Source organism: Neolamprologus multifasciatus, chromosome 2 (genome assembly GCF_963576455.1).
Source record: "Neolamprologus multifasciatus chromosome 2, fNeoMul1.2, whole genome shotgun sequence".
Lineage (NCBI taxonomy): Eukaryota > Metazoa > Chordata > Actinopteri > Cichliformes > Cichlidae > Neolamprologus > Neolamprologus multifasciatus.
The window spans coordinates 34,635,677-34,659,607 of NC_140440.1; the positions used below are offsets into that span (position 1 = coordinate 34,635,677).

General features: G+C 40.1%; 1 protein-coding gene across 9 annotated transcripts in view; it reads right to left on the minus strand.

Annotated features, from left to right (window-relative positions):
* Positions 1 to 23,931, minus strand: part of diaph2 (diaphanous-related formin 2) — a 421,028-nt gene that overhangs the window by 29,327 nt on the left and 367,770 nt on the right. For 6 of the 9 annotated variants that reach the window (XM_085130728.1, XM_085130725.1, XM_085130720.1 and 3 more), the window contains one exon: positions 23,354 to 23,419. The exons of 1 other annotated variant lie outside the window; for it this stretch is intronic. In XM_085130728.1, the coding sequence (XP_084986854.1) occupies positions 23,354 to 23,419 (66 nt within the window). Of the gene's footprint in view, positions 22,574 to 22,974; positions 23,420 to 23,931 lie in introns of all 9 variants that reach the window. 2 more of the 9 variants (XR_014868698.1, XM_085130755.1) reach the window with 2 other exon arrangements.

The following is a 23,931-nucleotide window of genomic DNA, read 5'->3' on the forward strand; positions in this document are numbered from 1 at the left end:
GCTTCACTCGCCTCTCACCTGGTTTACACATCACTGCTGTGTTTAATCTTTAGCAATTATTAAACTGTGGCTCTCTCTCCCACACTGTGTCTTTTGTACCGTCTCCCTCCCGTCACCACCAACCAGCCACGGGTTCTTCCTGTTAAAAGGGTGTTTTTCTTTCGCACTGTTGCCAAGTGCTTGCTCAGAGCCGAGCCATTGTCGGGGCGCTTTCTAATATTGGAGGATGTTTACCTCACAATATAAAGTGCCTCGAGGCAACTGGTGTCGTGAATTGGTGCTATATAAAGAAATGTAATTATTATTCAAAGTTGTGAATTTCAGCTACTCTAGCTGCTAATGAGGGGAGGGACTGTGTGTCTGGAGATGAAACTATTGGTATTGATACAGCTGCAAATGAGTGTGTAATTTGATATTAATTTAGGTTAGTATTCTTGTACCGCTTGACAACCCTAGATCCCCCGAGGGATGGACACGGGACCTCTGGAGGTGTCCTGTGGTGTCTGGGTCCAGTGGGTCTCTGTGAAATGGACTTTTCTATCCTGGGGATGCTCAATTAAAACAATGATCTAGGGTACTTGGATGCCGGGCCAATGCCTTGGCTGTTCCTGCCCTCAACCTCCTTTGGATTGAAGCAATAAATTGCTGAAGGAGGATGCCGCTATCAGGGAAAGCTATTGCCATGGGGGTGTGTGCTGTATCTGCAGCATTGATGAGGTGGGTGGTATGTGTCAAGAAACTCAATCCTAAATGCCTCCACCAAAGGATTTAAAGCAGAACATTAAATTGTAATGAGATGATCAATGTCATTCACTCCATCACTTCATCTTAGTGATTTTTATGTTTTGTCTAATTGGTGTAAATTTATCATGTACCACAAAATAAAAACAACAAGGTTTATTTCCCAAAATGTTATTGTCATAGTCAAGTCAAAATAGTAAAAAAATCTATGGAAAATTTACATAAAATGTAATGTTCTGCATCTGTTATGATGATGTGTGTACAAAATACATTCACTTCATTAATTGATTCTTCTACATATCTGGTTTAGCATTCAGAAATATGTGGTTTTGGTGCCATATGTCAAATTTGTAGTAACTCCAATAAACAAAGAAACATGGAGATAAAGCGATGACTAAAAGCAGTGTTGGTCAAGTTACTTGAAAAAAGTAATCAGTAACTAATTACTGATTACTTCCCAAAAAAAGTAATCCCGTTACTTTACTGATTACTTATTTTCAAAAGTAATTAATTACTTAGTTACTTTTTAAAAACACGATTTACAACCTGAATAGGTGATAAAGTGATAGATCTTTCAGCCCAATTCTACTTTTTCTACATAATCATCATACAAACTGTAATCAAATGGAAAAGTCTCTTTTTTTAACTTGTTTTATTAGTTTTAATCTTTTAACTTTATGCATCAAGCAAAAATTAAATTATCTGCAACATTCTCTGACTGGAAGAAATTTGTTTAATATTTAAACCTATTTTCTGCACATTCCAGCACATAAAATAATTTTTTGTGTTTACACTCAGTCTTTCAAATAGATGCAAGTAAAACACAGCAGAAAATAAATAAAGTCAAAGACTAGCGGTCCTGTTGCTCTATTTTCACCTGTAAAGCAGGAGTGGGGTAGGCGGAGGGTTACCCTGGTGCAGGTGTGCAGCGGTCAGTGGAAGAATCCGCGAGTTTCTCTGTGAGTTTCCCATTACGTCGTAGCTACTCGGTGCTTGTTTGGAAGTTTAGGTTTTTTTCGCTGTAAAAAGAAGTTTTCTTCCCACGCACAACGGACACTAATGTTTTTGTCACTTTTTATGGAATCAAACTCAAAGTAAGGTCAGTACTTCCACGCTTTAAACGCTGCACGCTCATACTCTCTCTGCACTCGATATATGATCCATTGTTGATCTGCACACAGCTGTTGTCACGAACGTCGCACTCGCTTACGTCACTGTCATGAGACATTCTCGCAAAAAAAATCACGGTTTTAGTAACGCAGTAACGCAGCGTTCCTACGGGAAAGTAACGGTAATCTAATTACTGTTTTTGCAATAGTAATCCCTTACTTTACTCGTTACTTGAAAAAAGTAATCGGATTACAGTAATAGTAATAGTAGTACTGCCCATCTCTGCTTAAAAGTCACATTCCAATGCTAAATAACCTTCCAAAACCCATCTGGAGATGCACAGGCTCTCATCAATGCCCTATTCAGCTGAGTCTTTATGCGGAGCACTAAAGGTGATGATGCTATCAGGCTGTATTATGTTCTTTGATACGTGGCCATAGTATTAGTCATGGTAATGAGGTGTCCTGATTTAAGGAGATAATGAAATTGTGTTTTAAAGATCCTCCCCTCAATCTCTCAGCGTATTGTTTACCTATGTGGAGTCATCTCTCTCTCTGCTTTGTCGCATATTTAATCAGATTATCTTCACTAAACTTTTGGTTTTCAACCAAATGAGCATCTTTGCTGATCATCGTCCATGCACACGCTGCGTTAAAACGAAAGTTGTCCAAGTAGCTGCACGTAATTTGACTGGGATACATTTTGACAGAAAATCAACTTTTAATGAAGAGCCGTGTGGTGGGAGAAATTAGCCATTACCCTACAGAGCTTGCATAAAATGTTTATAAATGACAATGATGTTGGTACTGACTGTGAAGGAAGTGCAGAGCTTGGGGAACATACTGACGTTTAGACTGTCAGAGAACAGCACACAGACTTCTCATCTGGGGAGGTAGAGAGAAACGAAAGAAAGGGAGGGAGAAAGAGAGTGACAGAGGAAGAAAAAAGAGGACGAGGGGGCATGCGAGAGACTGCATTTATGATGTGCATGAGAAAGGGAGACAGTGAACGACAAGGCGAGAGAGTTTAAAAGGCACGGTGTCTGTTGGCTGGCAGAACGGACGCAGCGAGTGAGGGAGGTATGCGACAGCCAAGCGTGGCAAGTGCGGCAGAACAAACCGGCGGTGACTCATGGGCTTCTTCATTCACCAGCGTGATCAGATCCAGCAGGACAGCCCACCATATGGGATGGCACAACGTATTCATCCAATCAGCTGCACTATATACAGGACCAGGAGAGTAAAGGGGATGGTGTGTCTGCCTGTGTCAACGCGTGTATGTGAAAGAGAAGGTGCCCTGAAGGTTCCCTGAATATGCTGGCAAACGAAAAAAGGATGTAAACAGGGATTTAAACAGGACAGTAATTAATGTACTGCAAACTCAATTTCTGCACGTCACAGCAAATAAAACATTTTAAAATCAAACATACAATGCAACATGATTTGTTTTGAAATTCAAAAAATTGATCCCTTAGCAAAAAATATAGAAGCACTCCCATTTTGTAGGTCACCTATGATGAACAGCTATTGTTCCGCCGAGTTATACCCAATTTATATCAAACTGTCCTACAAACCCAACCAATCGTGCATGCAAATTAACCAGAAAAACATAAAACAAAGTCAACTTAATGGGAAATCCTCAGATACTAAAATTATCTGTTGTCTCTCTCTATTATTTATTTATCCTCTTAAGAAAAATTAACATAACCTCTGACTCTGTCATCCAGATGACATATTGAAAGGAGTCAAATACATTTCAACAAATTATTAAATAAATCCTTCTGAGCATATAACATTGTGATAATCATTCCTGGCTTTTCCAGGCCTCCGTTAAATGCAGATTAAGGCTAAGCTTTGAGAGGTGAAGGGCCTGGCAAATTGAGCCCCAACACACCAAGCACAGGAATAGAAACAGACATAATCTAACCAAAGCCAGATATTTTTGTGAAGAAAAGAATGTTTCTACTCGCTTGGCAAGAGGCATCATAAACCCTTTTATAAGGTACCTAAAGTACACTGCGCCTCGCAGAAAGCAGAACCAATTTGCTTAACTTCACAACATGCAGGGCCCCGCCGATAAAAGTGTCTGTCCTATGCCGTGGCTGGCAAAGATATTGTTATCCACTTTGTTCCTCTGCCACCTTGCCAGCTTACACAATTTTTGCAAGACAGATAGCAATCGTTGTGGGGTAATTTAGGGATTAGACTGGAGGTGTATTGTGATCACATGCTTTTGTGGCAGCAAGAGAGTCATTTAGGATATAGGATGGCAAGACTGTCCAAGATGTACCTTTTGTTTCTTATCTAATACAAGGGTTCTTAGAAATCCTCAGGCCACTGCCAAGATTTTGGTTTTTACAAAGTACCAGTATGTATTGTGCTCTGACTGATCTGGGAATAATTATGTAAAAAGGCAGATTGGAAGCATTTTTATACTAAATATGAAGCAGAAGGGGGAATTTTGAGACTGAGTCAGCATTGAAAAAATCGCTTCCTTCTCTTGTTTCACAGATTTTTCAGGGTTGGAGCTGCATTACCGACACAATTTTGAATACAGCGCAATATAAACAAGTATCATTTTGTTTCTGTACTTAATAACCTTTGGGGTATGACAGAATTTAAACTGCAACTTAGGCACTTCATCATAAACTAAAATAAGCCCCAGCGATGTTGTGGTTCTTCCCTTTCAAGCGCTCAAAAATGAAAACATAATGAAAATGCACGGATCCTGTGGAAAAGCTGAAGATCCTTACATTTTCATTATGTCTTTATTGTGTAGCATTTAAAAAGGAAAATAACCTTGTTGCAGCATTCCACTGTTAGGCTTATTTGCAGCCAACCCTCCTGTTTTCTTGCCATCTGCCACACAGTCTCCTTTCTTTTTAGATCCTCCACTCAAAACTATTCTGTGCCCGTGATAAAGGCCATATAAGGGTCTTCCATTTGGCAGGTGTGACACCTGATATATGTTAGTATAACAACACATTGTAGCTTGTCTCTTTCTCAGCTGTGAGAACACAATGAAACATTGTTACACCACAAGGTAGCTTTAAATATATTTACATGTATACATGTACACGTATAGCTCTTTAAAATATCCTTTATGAACTTTATGAACCTGCTAACTGTAAAACAACATACTGAAAGCAAAGACTGGCTTCATGGGTGACCATCATGAGGACAGAGCACCATCCAAAGGCTAGAAATACATCAACATTTCCCTGTGACCACTGCCTCAAGGCTCACATTCTACACATTTTGCCTGTTGACCTATCTGGGGCAGCTATATTTGATGACAGTTGACAGAGTAAAAGACGGTCTGCATCAAAAAAACGGTCACATTCTGACTCTAGATAATAGATGTTGCCATTCTAAGCCAATAATAGTGTCTATAATGAAATCAGTGGAGCAGAAAAGAGGCACTCTTTCATTTCCTTATGCAGGGCCGTGTGTTTTGTACATCCCATTATTCATCAGGTCCTGGCTGCTGATAACTGTCCCATTTGCATCTGAATCAAGAATACCTTATAACCTCCACCCCAAAAACACCACCCCCATGCAAATGAAGTGACCTAAAAAGAGTGTGTACTGTATTTAGTTATTTGTGAGCAACTGTGACCTACTCTGGAGGTTATGCTAATATGGCAGCAGGGTGGAACCGAGTGTGCTGGCAAAAGCGCAAAAAAAATGGTATAAGGATACTTGCAAGTAGCTCACATCTGGATGTGATATTGTTGTGTGATAGATCTCTCTTTCTTTTTATCACAAAGCAGGAAGTTCTCTGCAGGATGCTTCTTTCCACGCTATATCTTGCCCTTTTTCCCACTGACATGCCCTACTTCCATGAACAAAAAGACAGGACACGAGTGCATAGTAGAAAAGAGTTAGTAATCTTGGCCTTGCCTTTCAGAGGATGCTTGACTCACTCCAGGACAGTTCAAAGGCACAAGACTTCCCTATTTAAAATCTCTACTGCAAGTCAGAAGCATGCTGTGTGATATTTGTGATCAATCACAACTGCTGAAAAAAAGACTGCTCTGGCTCAAATTCATAAAAAAGATGCTATCCATAAAATGGTGATCTTTTGAGGGATGAACTCCTCAGAGGGAAGTCTGTGCCAGACAAACTGTTCAGAACCCTAGTAGGCGTACAGATTAATGGAGTGTGCCTTCATATACAGCAGTCATATTAAATTCAAGATGAAGTTGGGTGCAATCTTCCACAACCCCAACTGGATATATATATATATATATATATATATATATATATATATATATATATATATATATATATATATATATATATATATATATATTAGGGGTGCAACGATACACAAAATTCACGGTTCGGTTCGATACTTTGGTGTCACGGTTTGATATTTTTTCAATACAAAAAAAATGTTCATGCCTTTTTAATTTGTCATTTATTAAAATTATAAATATATATTTTAACTCAAAAGAACAGTTTTTAAAGTTTTAAATTTAATGTAATAAAAAAATAAATCTCTCTCATCGAGAAATCCCTCATCTTTGGAAAAGAGAGTTTATTACAGAGAAATGTCTCTTTCCAAAATAAAAGCTCTACTATACGCTTCTTCTGGGCTATATTCTCAGCAGCATATTAAACATATCAGGTCCCCATAAGGAGAATCATGTGCTAACGGCTGTCTAAATGACTCGGGTAAAGTTTGTAGCATGCGTGCTTGTTGTTTTTGTCTGCTTCCACTTGTCTTTGCACGAGGATGATGTCGGAGTAAATGTGCAGTCATATTCGTTGTGTTCCCACTAGTGCTGTCAGCGTTAATCTGAAATTATGTTAACGCCACAACACGGCAAATCTCCGTTAACGAGCTACCGCGGATCGCCCCGTGCGTGGGGCTGGACGGCCAACACGTTAACGAGCTAACTGCGCTAACGCACTAGTTCCCACCCATGTAATTGAGCATTGCTGGCACATCCAACATACTGTTTTACTTTTGTCCATGACGCGCTTACCTTCAGGGTCATACGTCACATGAAAACCAAAATAGTTCCAAACGCCAGATCTGAATGAGGGTGGGGGAGGTTCAATTTGCCATGTTGCAACTAGCTTAGCTTCTGTCTTGCTAGCTTGCGCTGCGCTCAGTGAATCTGCGTTCGACTACTCCGCCTAGGCTGCACTGTCGAGCGCAGATCCACTGAGCGCTCAACACAGACAGCACCGTCAGAAGAAAAGTTGATAAAATAAATTAAAAATTTTGTATTGTTTGATACATATGCGTACCAAACCGAAAGCACTGTATCGAATGGTTCAATATCGATACGAGTATTGTTGCACCCCTAATATATATATATATATATATATATATATATATATATGTGTGTGTGTGTGTGTGTGTGTGTGTGTATATCTAGTATTTGCAATGTGCCGAATCCCAGGTGCTACTTCTAAATATCCCGTGTCACGAAAAATGAAACAAAATGAGAAAAATCATCTATTTCACACATCTAACAAACACAAAACACACTCCTCTAAATGCCAGGGGGCAAACAGATAGAAAAGGGGCGTGGGGGTCCTTTGTGCACTCTGAGTTCAGGTCCTGGCCATTAAATAAGCTGGCACTGCTGAGGTGAGCAGCATTGACAATGATGTATGGGAGAAACACAATCCATTGCTGTTATGAATTGGTCGGCTCTATGCGCACAATGCCTGCACACACACATGCACATGCACAAAAAGACTCGCAGGCGATCACAAGCAGGCGCACAGGCATAGACACACATACAGATTCAAGCGGTAGAGCCAAAAAGTATCTCCCTCTCTTCCAGACAAATTCAATTTCCATCCAGGACATATGTAAGCTGATTAAAATGGCCAACAAAGACTGGAGAAATATGTCACATCCTTCAGGACTGGACACAATATTGAGTGCTGCTTTGGCAATGGCATGCCTACTTCTTCTCTGTCCCTTTCTGTCTAAGTCGCTGCTCTTCTCTCTCATGACCTTTCTGCATCATCTGATGCCATCATGCATCCCTTCCTTCCTTCCTTCCTTCTTTTTATGACTTCCTTTTCCTTTCTTTACACAGTGACTCTCCTTCCTTCTGTCCTTCAAAAGGCAAACATATTATTCATGATACTCTATGAAAAGCACGTCAAGAGTGCATTCATTTTTTTCCTGTTCACCATACATAACTAATGATTTAAACTATGTTTTAGTGATGAACCCATAAATGTATAGCTACAAAGGTAAAAACTGTCTGCATATGACAAAAGCGTATAAATTGATTGTCCTGTAATAACCTGTTGCTGACAGGTTATTAGTGTACATTAAATTCATGCACTTTGCTCTACATGCCATGCACCATGTGGAAATAAACTAAAATGATAAAACCTCTCATTAAACTGACAATTTTAATAAGACAAAGAACGGCCGCAAGAGCAGCTTTGTTTTCTGCTTTGCACTTGTGGCTGGGGTGGAGCTTTGCCAGTCTAAAGTGTGTCACGCAGACACAAAGACACACACATGCCCGTGCACTCGAGGCACCTCGGTGTCTGTTTAGCCACTGCAATAATGTCATATCACCAGAAGATGTGTGAAGAACACATCTGAATTATAAATGGGGGAGGTTAATTATGGATGGAGGGAGGGCAAAAATAATGCCTTAGACATTTCCCTGAAACACATGGTTGGATACATGGCTACGAACCCAATGCGCACTTCTTGGCAAGTATCAAGTCAGACAGACTCCTTAATTAGCTGGTTGTTGCTGGTAATGGTTTGTCCTTGCTGTGTGTGGATGTATTCAACCTCATTTCTGCTAACGAAATATATCAGATGAGTGGAGAAGATGAATGTGCTTAACTCAAGCTGACAAGGTGAACAATAAAGCAGCAAAATTAGTTTTTTTTTAAAAGAAATTATACAAAATTATATATTCTTATAGGATAATGTGGAAACTGATAGTGAAGACAGACCAAAGATATAGACGAGGGGAGATTGATGCTTATTTTCTCTCAAAATGCTCTTTTTAAGCAAAATATACCACTTTCATTATCTTTGGTATTTCAATGCACTTAACACACAACTATTTGACATCCTCAGTTGTAAGTGTTATCTATTTGATGCAATCAATTGTTTGCATTTTTGTGAACCAGTAATTCCTTTGCAAAAGTGTTGCACCTGCAGCTCTGAAAGATTGTAATGGGCTGTCGACCACAAACAAAAGCTGCACCCTCCAAAAGGCCGTTGAATGTTTGGTTTCATAGCAAGAAACTGGGGGATGCAGACTGGGCTGTTAGGATGACTTAAAAAGAAAGAAAAAGGATCAGGGTGGAACTAACAAGGGGCGTGCTGTACCCTGAATTTCAAAAAAAACAATCCATTGGAAAAGAATGATGTTGCAGACACCCGTGGAGACTTGTTTTGGGGCTTGTGACCCCTGGAGGTTTTGTAGAGTTGTAGGAGGATTAGTCAAATGGCCCCACTGCTTTTGTGTCACAGTCATGACAACTCACCCTGTGCAGTGTGTAGTCATAATTAAACTTTTACTGAAAACAGCAGATTCCCCTTAGCTGCCTACCATCTATCCACCCCCAACTCAGCTTCAAAATAAAATAATGAAAATGACTGAATTGCCTGCACATCAGTTAGTCATCCACCAGACTTTTGTTTTGCAGAAACACACAGTTTTAAAAGAATCTGAGATATGTACAGCTTTGAGATATAGACAAATATTCAGATACATTTTCAGTCTATTCTGGCACCCATGTCAGCTCAGCTACAGATCATGCCCTGCAGTTTCTTCTGGTCTCTTCAGTGGGTATGTACACATTCCTCTGATTGTCAGCCAAATGAATACAGTTCCAATAATATAAGTGACTACTAGAAGCAAAAAAAGTAAAACCTTTATGTTTGGTTCAAGGTTTAAGCACATAATGGAGCAGAGGAAGAAAAAAAGGCACTTGGCTCTCATCAGGTTCAACTGATGCGGGATGGTGATGCACAAGGCCCTGTCTGATGTCTGCCCCTGTTGCAATTCACAGCACCCTGGGCCTTGGGACATCCACATGGCCCATTCACCCAACTCTTCTGAAACATTCAAAGCTTTGCTTCCAAAGGGCCAAACTTTTGTTCCCTCACAAAAGGTCTGACCAGAGGTTCTCCCATAGATGGAAGCCCCGTTCAAAATCAGATTATTTCCAGTGAAATCCTCCTTTCTCCACCTGCCAGTTAACTATGTCAGTGCTTTTGTGTCTTCCCTGATAGAGCTCTCCAGTTTGGCATAATGGAGGCTGGATGTGCATTATTGCTTTTACTGCCATTTATTCTAGGAGGAAAGAGGCACACCCCACCCCCACACTCCTTCCTCCTTTCCTTATATTTTTTTTTCTTTGAAGAAAAATCTGGGCCACATGCCCCAGAGGAACGCAAAGTGCTTTAATTCATTCGCACCTTTTCTCTCTGGCTGCCATCTCCAAGGCCTCTCTTTATGCCCAGAAGTGATTTGTTCAGGCTGGACCATCAAAGCAATTATGGTAGCGGCCTGCTTCCCTATTATGAAAAGAGATGACTGACAACAGAGGGATAGTGCGGGGGTGGAGGGCACTTGGCTTCAATTTATTTGATCTGAAAACATTTTTCATCCACTTGAGTAACAAAACACAAACAGACTCGTCAGATTATGTTTTTGAGATTTTTTTTTTGGACTAAAAACATCTCATCCAATTCTGTATAAAACGTTTTTCAATTACCTTTCTCACCTTCCTGGGCAAAGCGATTGTGGCCACAGATAGGAGATGCAGGAAAGAGAACGCCCGCAATGTAACCAAATACTGAGAGGCATGGCAGCAGTGATGTGTAGGAATTAATGTAATGGACATGAGAGTCTTGTATTACACTGCAAATGCACAGGGTCACCAAGACTCCTATCATTACTGGGCTATAGGAAGATGGCTCACCACAAAAGGGGATACTCCATAAACGGATAACGCGGGTGGAGAAAGCGGAGTATGGCGCCACTGAGCCGATGTTCCATCCAAGAGTAATAATTCTGCCTGGAGTGACACAAGGTCATTGGGATGGATAGAGAAAGGATGCAAGGAAAAGTGAACCATCCAAAGAAAACAAGGCACTGGGGTGGTAGAGAAGGACAGCAAAAACACAAAGCTGACAGGTAAAAATGGTGGTTTAAAAGAAGTGTAAAGAGGTAGGAGTGACAGTGAAACAGGAAAAAAGAGTCAATGTAAGGAGTGTAATGGGCTAAGAAAGAGGAACAGCAAGAGTAAGAGGGAAAAATAGAGTTGAGAGAGCACAGTGTACACATAGCAGCGGGACAATATGACGCATTGGCTAATCTGTCTGCTGTCTTTCTATTTCACAAGCTGTCATCTTGGCCATCAAGCCATCAAGACCTTGTGCCTCTCCCTCGCTCATTGACTGATTCCCCTATTCAATTATTCAAGGTTTATAAGCAGGAACCATCTATTCAGCAGCTAAACCAGTGAAAAAAGGAAAGTAGCTTCTTCAGCCCATATTGACGGTCATAAAACTTTGACAATTGGCAAAAGAAAAATCAATTACTCAGACAGTCACCATGTAAACATATTAATGGTGCTATCAGAGCCCTTCCATGTAGAAGACTTTAATAACGTGGACCATAAGTAGTTTAACATGCTATATCAATTAGGATTGCACCGATACCGATACTGGTATCGGGTATCGGGTATCGGGGCCGATACTGTAAAATGTGTGTGTACTCATACTCATAAAAGTTAACCGATACCATGAACCGATACCAACTTATTTCATTAATCAGAGGGTGGCTTGTCATTTCTGTTGTAGTTTTTTAGATTGGCCACTAGGGGGACATCCCGCGCTAAACAGGCACAGGGTTAGACGAGTGAGACTGGCAGCTCCAGATAAAAAAGAGAAACTGGAGGCTGCTGTAGCTAGGCTAAGCAAAATGTTTTTTATTAAGATTTTATTTTTTTATCGGCAGGGAATATAATAAAACCTGTCTTCCAATTAATTGTATTGGTGTGTGTGTGTGTGGTAGAAGTATCGGTTTTTGTACTCTGTATCGGCAAGTACTCAGATCCAAGTATCGGTATCGTATCCATTTGAAAAAATTGGTATCGTTGCATCCCTATTATCAATAATATTATACTATATTTAGCCAGGACATTATACTAATCTATATACACAGTATGTGAGCTGTACAACACAATGCTGATGCCAGTTCATTCGGACACCTCGGACAGTGTGTTTCATGTGATTTAGGCAACGTATTTGTGGTTCAAGTTTTCAGACTGACATCACTTTTCCTTAAAAAGTGAACCTGTGGGAGCGAGCCTGTGACGCAGAAATCAGGTCAACTGCTTCAGTGAACATTCCCACAAAGCACACACAACCAACCAAAAACAAAGTACACACACAAAGAGATCAAACGTATAGACACACGCCCAGACACACACTCTTTTCTTGTCGGAAATCTTAAGGAACATCACAGCTCCCATCCGCCATGATCTGCCCTGGGGCAACAGTGACCTGAGCCACTGGAATAAGCTCATCTGGAGTAGGAGAGTAAAAAATAACAGTTGAGATAATGCAGTGTGCAGCCTCACCCTTTTCTTAGTGGGCACTGCCTTCAGGGTGGAGATGCTAGAAACTCTGCAACCTCTACTAGCACTCAACTAATGACCCCTATGCTTCTCAGGTTATGTCGTTAACAAGAAAAACCCAATGACTAATATCTATCTATCTATATATATATGCACTCCACTCCCTTCCAACTCTACCCTTTAACATGTATTTGCTTAATCCTCATCTACTGGAGGCAGAGGGTCTGTACTGTGGCAAACTGTCTATTTTTAAACTTGACATATTACTCATCTCTTAGGGGAGTAACATTGTAATTTATGGAATTCATGAATACCAAGCTGTTGTGTTTCCTTCTTGTTTATTTCCACCCCTCCTTCTCAGCACAGCAACTGCTTTGGATAAATTCAGATAAACTCACAGAGTCAGTTGGGTAGGATCCCTGTCTTTGTAAGCACGCAGATGCCAATCAGCCACTGCTGAAGAGGGAGCGTGGTAGCTCCTTATAACATTTTGGTCATGTGTAAAAATGTGTGACAAGTTCTCTTGTCTTCAGAGGGACGTAATTGCTACACAACCAAAAGATGCATAGCAAAACACTCATTGCTCACTTTTGTTTTATCGTCTCTTCCATCCCATTAATACTGCTAATAATCGAATCTGTTTTCTCAGTCTGAAATCAGACCACTCTTCTCCATCCCCGTTTAGTTCTCCTTTAATTCTATTACTCGTTATCACAACTATAAAACAGCTAATTCTCTGTTTATATTTTACAAGTTTATTTTTGAAAATCTCAAAATACTACATAAAAATAAGCACTTTCTAGAAATTTAATGATCATGAATACTTTAGCTCCACCACAAGAATGACCAAATGTCTGCTGGAAGACCTCTGGGCAACTATACTGGCTTATTTATTTATTATAATTATTATAATTATTATAATTATTATGAAATTACGGAGCCCAGGAGGGGACATGGGAGAAAAAAAAATTAAGACGGACTTTTGCGAGAACAAACACGGGATCTCGCAAAACTTTTGCGAGATCTCGCAAAACAAACTCGGGATCTCGCAAAGCTTTTGCGAGATCTCGCAAAACAAACTCGCAAAAGTTTTAGCCGCATTCTTCCCGTTAGCTCGAAGCTAACGGGAGGTCTCGACCACCCGTTAGCTCGAAGCTAATGGGTGGTCCTGTGGGAGCGAGCCTGTGACGCTTCGAGCTAACGGGAGGTCGAGACCTACTACAGCCGGGAGGAACGCCGCTTTCCCGGCACATCGTGCCTCGACCTCCCGGTCGGCTTCGAGCCAGCGTCCGAAGAATGCGGCTAAAACGTTTGCGAGATCTCGCAAAAGTCTTGCGAGATCCCGAGTTAGTTTTGCGAGATCTCGCAAAACTTTTGCAAGATCCCGAGTTAGTTTTGCGAGATCTCGCAAAAGTCCGTCTTAATTTTTTCTCTCTCCCATGTCCCCTGCGGGACTCCGTATGAAATAATTATTATTATAAATTATTTCAAATTGTACACCTGTGGGTATTTAACCATCAGTGTTCTCGCAGTAGCTCGCAACAGCAAATATGTCATTGCGAGAATAAACATCAACTATATTTGCACTCATTACACTTTAATTGTATCATCAAGATCACAAATCAGAGGGCGTCTTATTAAAATCTGACAACAAACTAAAAATAAATAAATAAAAGGAAAACCAGATGGAAGCAACTTTAAATGCAGGTTATGTGAACAGTGTGATTTCAAAAAGTGCATGCCTTTAAAACCCTCATGGGTACTTTTTGGTCAACGACAACAGCAATGTGCTGCATGCATGCACTGTGGCTGAGAGTGCTGCCACTAATACAGTGGAAGAAAATCACACAGGCAAGGGAGTAATTTGACCCCACTCAAATCCGTCCATCAGACACTAACCAAATAGAAGTCAAAAGAATGAACGATAGAAGGAAAAAAGATAGAGAAGCAGCTAAACCACTGGGATTAGTGCTAAGTAACTAAATGGGGCATATCACTTTTCCATTACCAGAGACGAATAGCTATTTCTGCTGCTGGAATCTAAATAAAAAAAGGGAACTCTGTCCTTTCACAGTCATCGGTTCGTTCATGTGTAAATGCCTTAACGTTCCTATATGAACAAATGGAGGTCTGCCATCTTTAGGCCCATCAATAAATAAAGTTGACACAAATAAACAGATAAATAAATAAATGTGAAGAGCCTGGAAAACGGGCATCAGTCAGCATTAGTGATGGAACCATGTCAAGCACGATCATGCTCGACTGGTGGGATCCTCTGAGTGTAGGAAGCATTAGTGCTGATTGCACTGCATTTTTGTTTGTGTTGGTATGCGTTTTCAGCTTTGTGCTGTCATTTAACTCGCTCAGTCTCTTTGCTTTCTTTAACGTTATACTACACTCTAATACCATAGAAGCATTTTTCCTTCATTGCGCGGTACACCTACTCCATCCATTCCACAGATGGCTTCCTTTTCTATTTCTTCTCCACACCTCTTTGTGTTCCCACTCTGCTATTTACCTCTCTTTGTGCTTAATGTTAACTTGTGTTATCTCATTTAAATAGGAACTGACTGATCAGCTGAGTGCATTTGCTCTTGAGAAAGTATTATGATAAGGACCATTACTTTTCATTTAATGTGTCTTAACCACTGCATAACAATTACCACACCCAAGAAATGGTCGACTGGATACATCCTTTTAAGCAAGCAAAACACCTTGTTAGTGAAAGTATGCACGTCCTACTAATGGTGCGATGGGGTTACTGTAGTTGCCACAGTTCTGAAACAGCCCTTACTGTTAACTGAAGGGTCTACGCACAGGTGCTGTTAACAGTTTCAAAAATAATTTGTCTGACTCATTTGCAACACACGAAAGGCTCTTATTCTTATTCTTACTGTATTATATTTCAGTTGGTTTTGTCATCATGTTTTTTTTTACTGCTTTCAGAATGCAAACGTTTAGTTTTGTTTTTTGCTATTTGTGTGTTAACTCTTTAAGACCTACCATAGAACCAAGTCTGCCAGAGCTTATATTATATTTTTACATGCTGTAGAGCCATTTTTGGGAGCATTTCAAGTTGCTATACATCAATACAACCATTATAGCCTAAATTTTAATAATATGTCTGCATTAAGTGCATACTAATTAAATAAATTGCAAAAAAGTGCAATAAACTACAAAAAAATTGAAAATCGTTTTTGTTTTTTTAACATATATTTCTAGTTAGAGAAATTTAAGAGGCTTATCCCTCAAAACTGTAAATACAAAAAAGTTGCACAAAATAGTTTCCCACCACAGGAAATTTATTTTGAGTGTCTTCATAGTTTTATTTTTGAAATACACCAATTTTTATATACTGAAGGAAAAACGAAAATAAATATTATAATGCAAATTTACAAAAAAGCAGCATATGCATCAAAATAAACTATTTCCAGCAGTGCAATATGAGTCCTAAGCATCCCAGAAACCACACAGAAAGTCATAAAGTCAAAGATAACTTTTAAAAACACCAGTATAGGCTCATGAGGCCTTGATGGTAAAAAACTACATTTCCGCAAAATGACGCCACTTCCGGTTTCGGGCGGACATGCGATAGTTCGTGCTGATGGATGTAGGAAGTGTTACAAACCGCTGATCGGATCGGCAAAGCGTGTTTCTGGAATATTATGTTTTTGTTGCTGCAAGTGCTTTTTATGCAGTTTTTGCAAAACTATATGTGGAAGGAAACTGTGACCGAGGACAAGCTGATGGCATAAGATGTAAGTACAACTCCTCCGGTTTCATGTGCAAAAAAAATTATTGCGCTAGCTCACGTGGTTGCAGAGCTACAGGGATTTAAAAATGGTTACGCAAAACGGAGCGTGCAGCTCTGACCGGCTTTAAAGGGTTAAATAACTAACATAAGTGTTGATTACAGAGTTTTATTCCACAGGAAGGAAAACAGAAGTGTAAGTGAACTAATTATCCAATACTCTTTATTATCTAAAAATACAGAACATCAAACTCGCCATCTTCTAATTGTTAGAACGATGGAACACCTTTTTGCACTCCAGAAAGGCGAGCTGTGACATAATTAACCTTACTGAAAAACATGTTAAATTTAGCTTGTAACACTATTATGTGAAGAATAAAGCAGGAAAGCAATGTCAAGCTGAGAGCATGTGATTTCTTTAATATCCTTCTTCCCTGCAATACCTTTATTGGTGCGTCCTGTCAAATGGAGCATTAACCATTCTCTCTTTATCTGCATTCATAGGAATTGCTCGTATCACTCACTCTTTTCCTTTACCGCCATGTTACTCAACACCACATCAAGCCTTCACATGCGAAAGTAAAACATTCTCATTCTGTCTGACAGATTGTAGATAGTGGCTGACAGATCAAATGCAAACATCCGTCTGGACATTATGTCTTCCGCTTTAATAATAGCCACATCATATTAAGGACTTTTTTAAAAAATGACAGGCGAGGAGGAAGCATTTGATTCTGGCACCGTGTCTTATTGTCAAGGGAAGCCATAACCATACGAGATCTTATTCCACTGCACATTATTTGTTCTCTAGCTGATCATCGGTTGGCCCTGCTGCATGCCTAATGAACAATAAATAAGGTTTAATTCATCCGAAACAAGTTTCCCATCCCTCAGCTCTAAGCATAAGGTTGGATGAGATTCCACTGGAATTATATGAGGGCAATTTTTCAGCTAGTGGGATGGTCCAATTGCCACCCCTATATTTGGCTTTCACAGGCATTCCTTTGGCTTTAAGCTGTGCAACTTTATAGGTCTATTAGGAATACATCAAACAATGAATGGCATCAATCTTATTGTGTGAATGTGCCTTGGGTAAAAATAAGATAAAACTTTCCATTACGGGGCCTCCAAAGCACATTTGCCCTCCAAAATTGATCCAGTATTGACAATTTACACTTAGGGTGACCTTTCCTAACTGCCCACATACTTGAAAGCCAATATTATTTGGAAAGTGAGCAAGGAAATCACACATCCCACTGCAAACGCTCTAGGATGTTATTGAATATGATAAATTAGCACAGATTTGCCCTCTGCAGTTGTTCATTGATGATCCACTAGGCAGGAGAGCGAAGCTCTTCAACAACACCTTGTTCTAATTAAGAAAGACGATACTGGACATAAGTGTTAAGAGCTCTCAGGCCTCTTGATCACTGACTTTATTTCAGGGAAAAAAAGGAAAGGAAAAGCACATCCATAGGGGACGGAAGCAAACTTCCAAAGGTAAGTCTTTTCAAACAGGGAGCTGTAAAAGGGGATAATGGCATCCAAAGGGCAGTCGAACAGCCCCCTGTTGATACCTTGTAGCCAAGCAGGTAGCTTTCGTGTGATTCAAACAGCAAAGGGGTTAGATGGTACTTAAGAGCAGAGGCAGGGGCGAGAGACCCCTGGTGTCCAAAGAGAAGGCCATTATTAAGATTTGATTTATCTTCTCAAATGCTCTATGTCACACTTCACTTACTTTACATCCTCTCTTGGCAGAGTCGAGCAACAAATCAGTTATGTGCCAAGGGTACTCAAATGGTACATAAAATCTTCATCTATATTTCCGTGATGGGTTTTCTGTTGAGGGTGAAAAATGATCAGGTGTACAGAAATGCCCTGTGGGTCAAAAGGACGGACAATGGCTTTGTCCAAGTCCTAGGACGAGAGTGGCTGTCCACGCCTCACTTCCTTTCCATCTGCCTTTTCTGTTTGGCTGCTGATAAATATCCTTATCTATGAGAAACAGGTGATAGATTTCAAGCCGTGCGTCTCCACAGAACTCTTCTCTCATCTGCTCTATTGATATCTCACATCTACTAAACCATCCACGTTGCAGTATGAGGCACCAACACCTTCTGGGCCTCTTTGCCTCAAATCATGTTAGCTCCACTTCCTTTAGGATCGCCTCTAGGGCTGCCCCAATGAATAACATCTATCAACACCCTAAAGTGGAGGCCAGGAGCTTGTGGAGGCAAAGAGCTTTGGCCCTCAACTCAGAGGCACCCTACAGCAATAGTCCCTATCAGATATGTCACACATGTTTGAATGTGTGTGTGCGAAACAGCCGAGGAGAACAACTGCCAGAGAGGTTGAGAGACAACACCGGGAGATAACACGATGAGTACAACATATGTGTGAGCAAATTAATTGCTAAGGGAATTACGATCACTATCACTTCCTGTGATGTAATTTAAGAAACAAATGGCTGACTTTCTCCCAGATCAGGGGAAAGATGAGAAAACAGCTGCCAGCCTGAACATATTGCGATTGTCTGCAAACAGAGGCGTAATATGCATTAGCAATCATTTATGTCACGAAGGTGGAAACTGGAATATCCTTTACCAACCTCATCTTAAAGGCACTTTCCTTTGGACTTTTTATTTGCCTTCTTTTTTGCAGATTCATCCCCTTTCTGCCATAAAAATTTCATGAGAGAAAATAGATAATTTAATCTTCATTAAACATACAAGGAGCTCACTCTCTGGCCTGGCCGGCTGAATTAACTGCTGGGCTTCGAGGGATTAGACTGTTAGGCTGAAACTCCGTAACTCCGACGAGCTTTATATCATTGCATCTCTGTTTCTTAATGGAAATAAGATGATCATTCTCTGTTCGCTGTCAAGTAAGTCCTTAAGAGACTTACTATACAGAACAGAGGAGGGAACTTTTGATGGACTGACCTGTGAAGGTGAAGCAGGAGACTCGGGCAGACAAAGGAAAGGAGAGAGGCCGTGGTTTGGGATTGTAATGACATTGAAAAGGCGGTAAATAAATAAGATGGGCTTGGATCTCTTTGAAATCTGATTGATGTGTCTTTTGGGATGCCCCCCAGTATGAAAGACCTACTGAGTCTGTGGCTTTCATCCCTGACCGAAAATCGATGAGCCAGGATGTATGAGAGGCTCCTGCTCTCTACCCACCAATCTCCTGCCAGAATCCCAGGTAACTGTCTCACAAGAAAGGGGATAAGAGATAAAAAAGGTGTATGGTAACTTATATCTTTTTAGTAAAACTTAATTTTAAATTACACTACAGCAAAAAAAAGCTACAATACACCCCAAAAAGGAAAAGCAACCTTCAGAAATTAACTTCCTGAAATGAGCCTGAACTCCAAAACAGCAACATTGTTTCCCTGGCCTCCATCAATCCATCCACTTTCTGTGTGTTGAATTAGGAATGGCTGGTGTAATTGCATAACACATGAGTATGGCCTCGCGGGTTAGATTTTCCATCTTACACAAAGTGGAGACAAGGAAATAGGAAATGCTTCTGGAATTGGGTGTAATTAAGACTGACGGCGGCGAGAATTGTGCTCAGCCTGACACTTGAGGTAGTCTGCTGAAGTATGGTTTAGCCTAAAGGACGACAAAGAACAGCATGCTGGGTTTAAATGAACTTCTTTCAACGCAAGTGAAGATTCTTGTATGACTAACGGAGTCTCTCTCACACACACTGCTCGCTTAAGGATGACAGGAGGTTAATCAAGCTTTAAAGCATGAGATTACAACAGACATGACAAGCAGGATTGAATAGATTTGCCACAATATCTGCTTTAACTGTTCTGAGAACCTTTTCTAACAGAAAATTCAGGACTGAATTGTCATCCCTGAGCCAGACAGAAACCACATTTACGCATAAACACAAATAATACTGCTTCACTGACCCGAAGAATATGTTGCCATTCTTGACGTACTGCAAAAATATTGTAGTACGTAAAACAAACAAACAAAAACACCCCCAGTTCCCCACCTGACATGCTGAAATAGCAACCCAAAGACAAGCAGACACGTTGTTACACAATATGGACACATTGTTCTCTTTCATTAGATGAGACAAGGGATCCTTATTTTGCATAGCAACTGATTACATTTAGAAACAAATGTTCCCCTCTTATCACCTGAGAATAGAGACTCCACGCAGCACTTTATCAAACCAGGATGGGGCTTCATATAAATAAACAGGGAGCTGTCAGTTAACAATGCATTCTAGTAGTTTCACAGTGGCGTGCGCTTGGTGGGAGGGTGGGGATTTACCGTAATGACGCAAAATCCATCATAAAGAAAAGTGTCATCCTGGTTACTTCCCCAAAAATAAGAAAACAATTTATGGGCACAAAATATGAAATTAACAGGAGGTTAATCAAGGCGAACGAAATAGTTTTAAATAAAGATGGGCAGTATCTAGTTTTGTAATTATGTGATCTCACTGGTCACATATTATTTCATATTGTGCAGTGGTGTCAGAAGTTTCACCTTTGGGTATTTGCAGTGTTGGTAGCTAAGGAAGTAGTAGTTAAGATGGATGTCCTCAGTGAAGGTTTATCCCACTATGACGTTGCTTATGTCCTTTCAAATTTGGCAAATCATATAATCGATGTTAAGAGTTGTGGTGATGGTTTTAGTGAAAATTCTTTGCTTTTGAAAGTCCAAACAGTCAGTTTTAGCAACACTTTATTTTTTCATAAGCGTCAGTGACCAAGGATGATATTCATGAAGCTTTCACTGTAAGTCAGACTGAATGCAGACATCTCTGCATTCATCGGCTGTGAAATCTGTTTTGTTAAATCGCAATTCAACGAAAAAAAGGTGACTATTTTACCGCTTCAAAGCACTGCATCACTCCAGCAAAAACATTTAGTTACAAGGAAAATACTTTCACAAGTGCTTTTATACTGACTTCTATGTTTATAGAGGGAGTTCAGCACAATGCTTGTATAGTAGCATTGATGAAGCTACAACAATGTGCCACTCTCATCCGTCTTCTGACCCTCTGTCATAAACAAGACTCTAATATATTTTAAAGAAATGACTCATATGGGACATGCTTGTGACAACATCATTATTCAGTACCACAGGCCACATGGCCAAGTGGCTTTCACAATAAAATGAACAAGGTTAGGTTTCTACAGCCCTGCCAGGCTTGTAGAAACTCTGAAATTCCAAATCAATTCATGCAACATAGAGACAAATAAAACCTTTGTCAACTAAATGTTCTTGGAAGTATTAGACATAGTGGCGCTAATATGAGCGCTCTAGTATTACCAATCTGTATTTCCACTCTGGACAGCAGGTTTAAAAACACTCACAGCTGTCGTTGTGCACAGAGCCCAGCCTAACTTTATGTAATAGGTTCTTTTCACACCTTAAATATAACCATTAGGTTGTTCCCATATAAGAGTTTAAAGATCTTTAAAAACATCTGTCACTGCCAAGTGTTAACTTGGCATATATAAACCTTTTCACCTCTTTAGATGTCCACTTAGAGGTTACATCAAAATAACTGTTGGATATGTGTGATTAAAGAACAAAAAACAAACAAACCAGCATACAAAAAGTGCAACATGACACCTTTAAGATACATCCACAAGCACAATATCAGGTTCTTGGACATGCAGCAATAACAACAAAAATACAGGGAGCCTGCATAGCATAAAAAGCAAGAATCCTTTAGAAGGACACTGTGTGCTACTGCGGACATTTACCAAACATACGGGGAAAAGTAGGTGTGATACACAAAAACCTTGTGAGTGACCAAAGCACTGAGGTCCACAGACCTCTCCATCAGAATATTAGCTCAACATCACTAGAAGACAGGAAGTGCTATCATGCTGTGACAACAGGCTTTTAGGAAGAGCACAGAAATTAGATGACAACTGTAGCTGCTCCATAAGACAGGAACTGTGCTGAGACAACTTCCTTTTAGGGGTTGCACTAATCTCACAAGGTTTAACATTAAGGATCGAGGTGCTAATGCAAGGCCAAGTCATGTAATTACATATGATTCTGAAGACAGAGCGTAAGATTCACGCTGTCACCCAGCATTAAAATCATTAATGTCCAGTTCAATGTTCTACTCTACTCCTGCATGGTTTCATGTGATCCTTTTATCACACAATACGAATTCCAGTAAGAAAATATGCTCCAACTTTTACATTCTTATGAATGACAGAATATTTTCTGTATTTTTTAAATTACCGATTCTATCTGAGATTCGTTTATTTGCAAGTCTTGGTTCTAATCTCTACTTCTAATATACATAGAACAGGTTTTTGTCAATTCATGTCCGAAAACACTGGGGCTGATATTGTACTTCTTAGGGATATGTGTACCTGCACGATCTGATATCGTCGTGTTGGTGTTGTTCCCAGATCATCATACTAAAGGTTGCTCCAGGATCAACATTGCAAGTGACCAATCAGAATGTTGTGATGTCATACTTTTGCGACTTCGGGAAAAAACGGCGTAAAACAAAAAACTGTACTTAAGCTGCGAGAAACCGCCTCTGTCTGCCGATCAACGGACCCTAACCCTAACCCTTTAATAAACGCTAAGCAGAATTGATATTGTCCTTGCAACATTGGATTTTCATAAATGCACGAATGGGTTGGTGCGCAAAAGAATAACGTCACAATAATGTGATTGGTCACTTGCAATGTTGAACCTGGAACAACATTTTCATGATGATCTGGGAACAACACCAACACGACGATATCAGATCATCCATGTGCACCTATGCTGGTGCAAAAATGGTGTATAAATAACAATAATATAAATAACATTGTATTTCGATATTTTATGCACTTGATGTGACTTTGCAAATGATATTCTCTTATAGGTCCTGTGATTTTTATTTCATTTTGAAACATGTTTTTGGTGAAAGCAATCATTTAGTTACAAAGGTCTCATAGCTTTTTTTGGCATACAGCAACTCTTCTAACTCAGACAGTTTCAATCTTTTCTCGGTTAAATGCTCAGCACAGGACTCTGCATGTTGTAGACCAGCTAAGCTTGAGTGTTTAACAGGAAGGATGTGCAAGGTATGCAGCCAGGAAAAGTGCAGCAAGAGGAAAGGTGGTATTTGGGTTAAAATGATAGTTAAATACACACACCTAGAGTTCTGTTACCATAATTAGCACCCGACCACCACGGGGCTGGACTGGTAGGGCTTTGATCACCTGTAACAATGTTTGGGGGGGAAAAAGGAAAGAAAGAAAAGAAGATAGAGAAGGCAAAAATGAAGAAAAAGGGAAACAGACAAAAATGCATCAGAAGTGACACATTTCAGATATTGGCAGAAGAACTCCCATAGTCTGGCAAAAAATCCTTTAGGTTTGCTAACACACCTGCCCAAACATTCAGACACCAGCTCACAACAAACCCCAGAACAGAAATATGGAATGAAAACGTTACAGGCAAAGAATGGAGGAGGTTTTGTTTATAGAATGATGAGCAGTATTATAGCTGTTGAGACAAGAAGAAAGTGTGGGTGTGTTTGTTTGTTGTTATACAGTCTGTTATATGTGGAAAACGTAGTTAAAAAATAGTACGATTTTTTTTACTGTAGCTTTAAACCTCAGCCTGTGTGGAGAAAGCATGCTGTCCCCGTGCTCTGGCTGTCTCCTACAGTCTCTCTGTGATGGACTGGTGACCTGTCCAGGGTGCACCGTGCCCATCAGCCAGTGTCAGC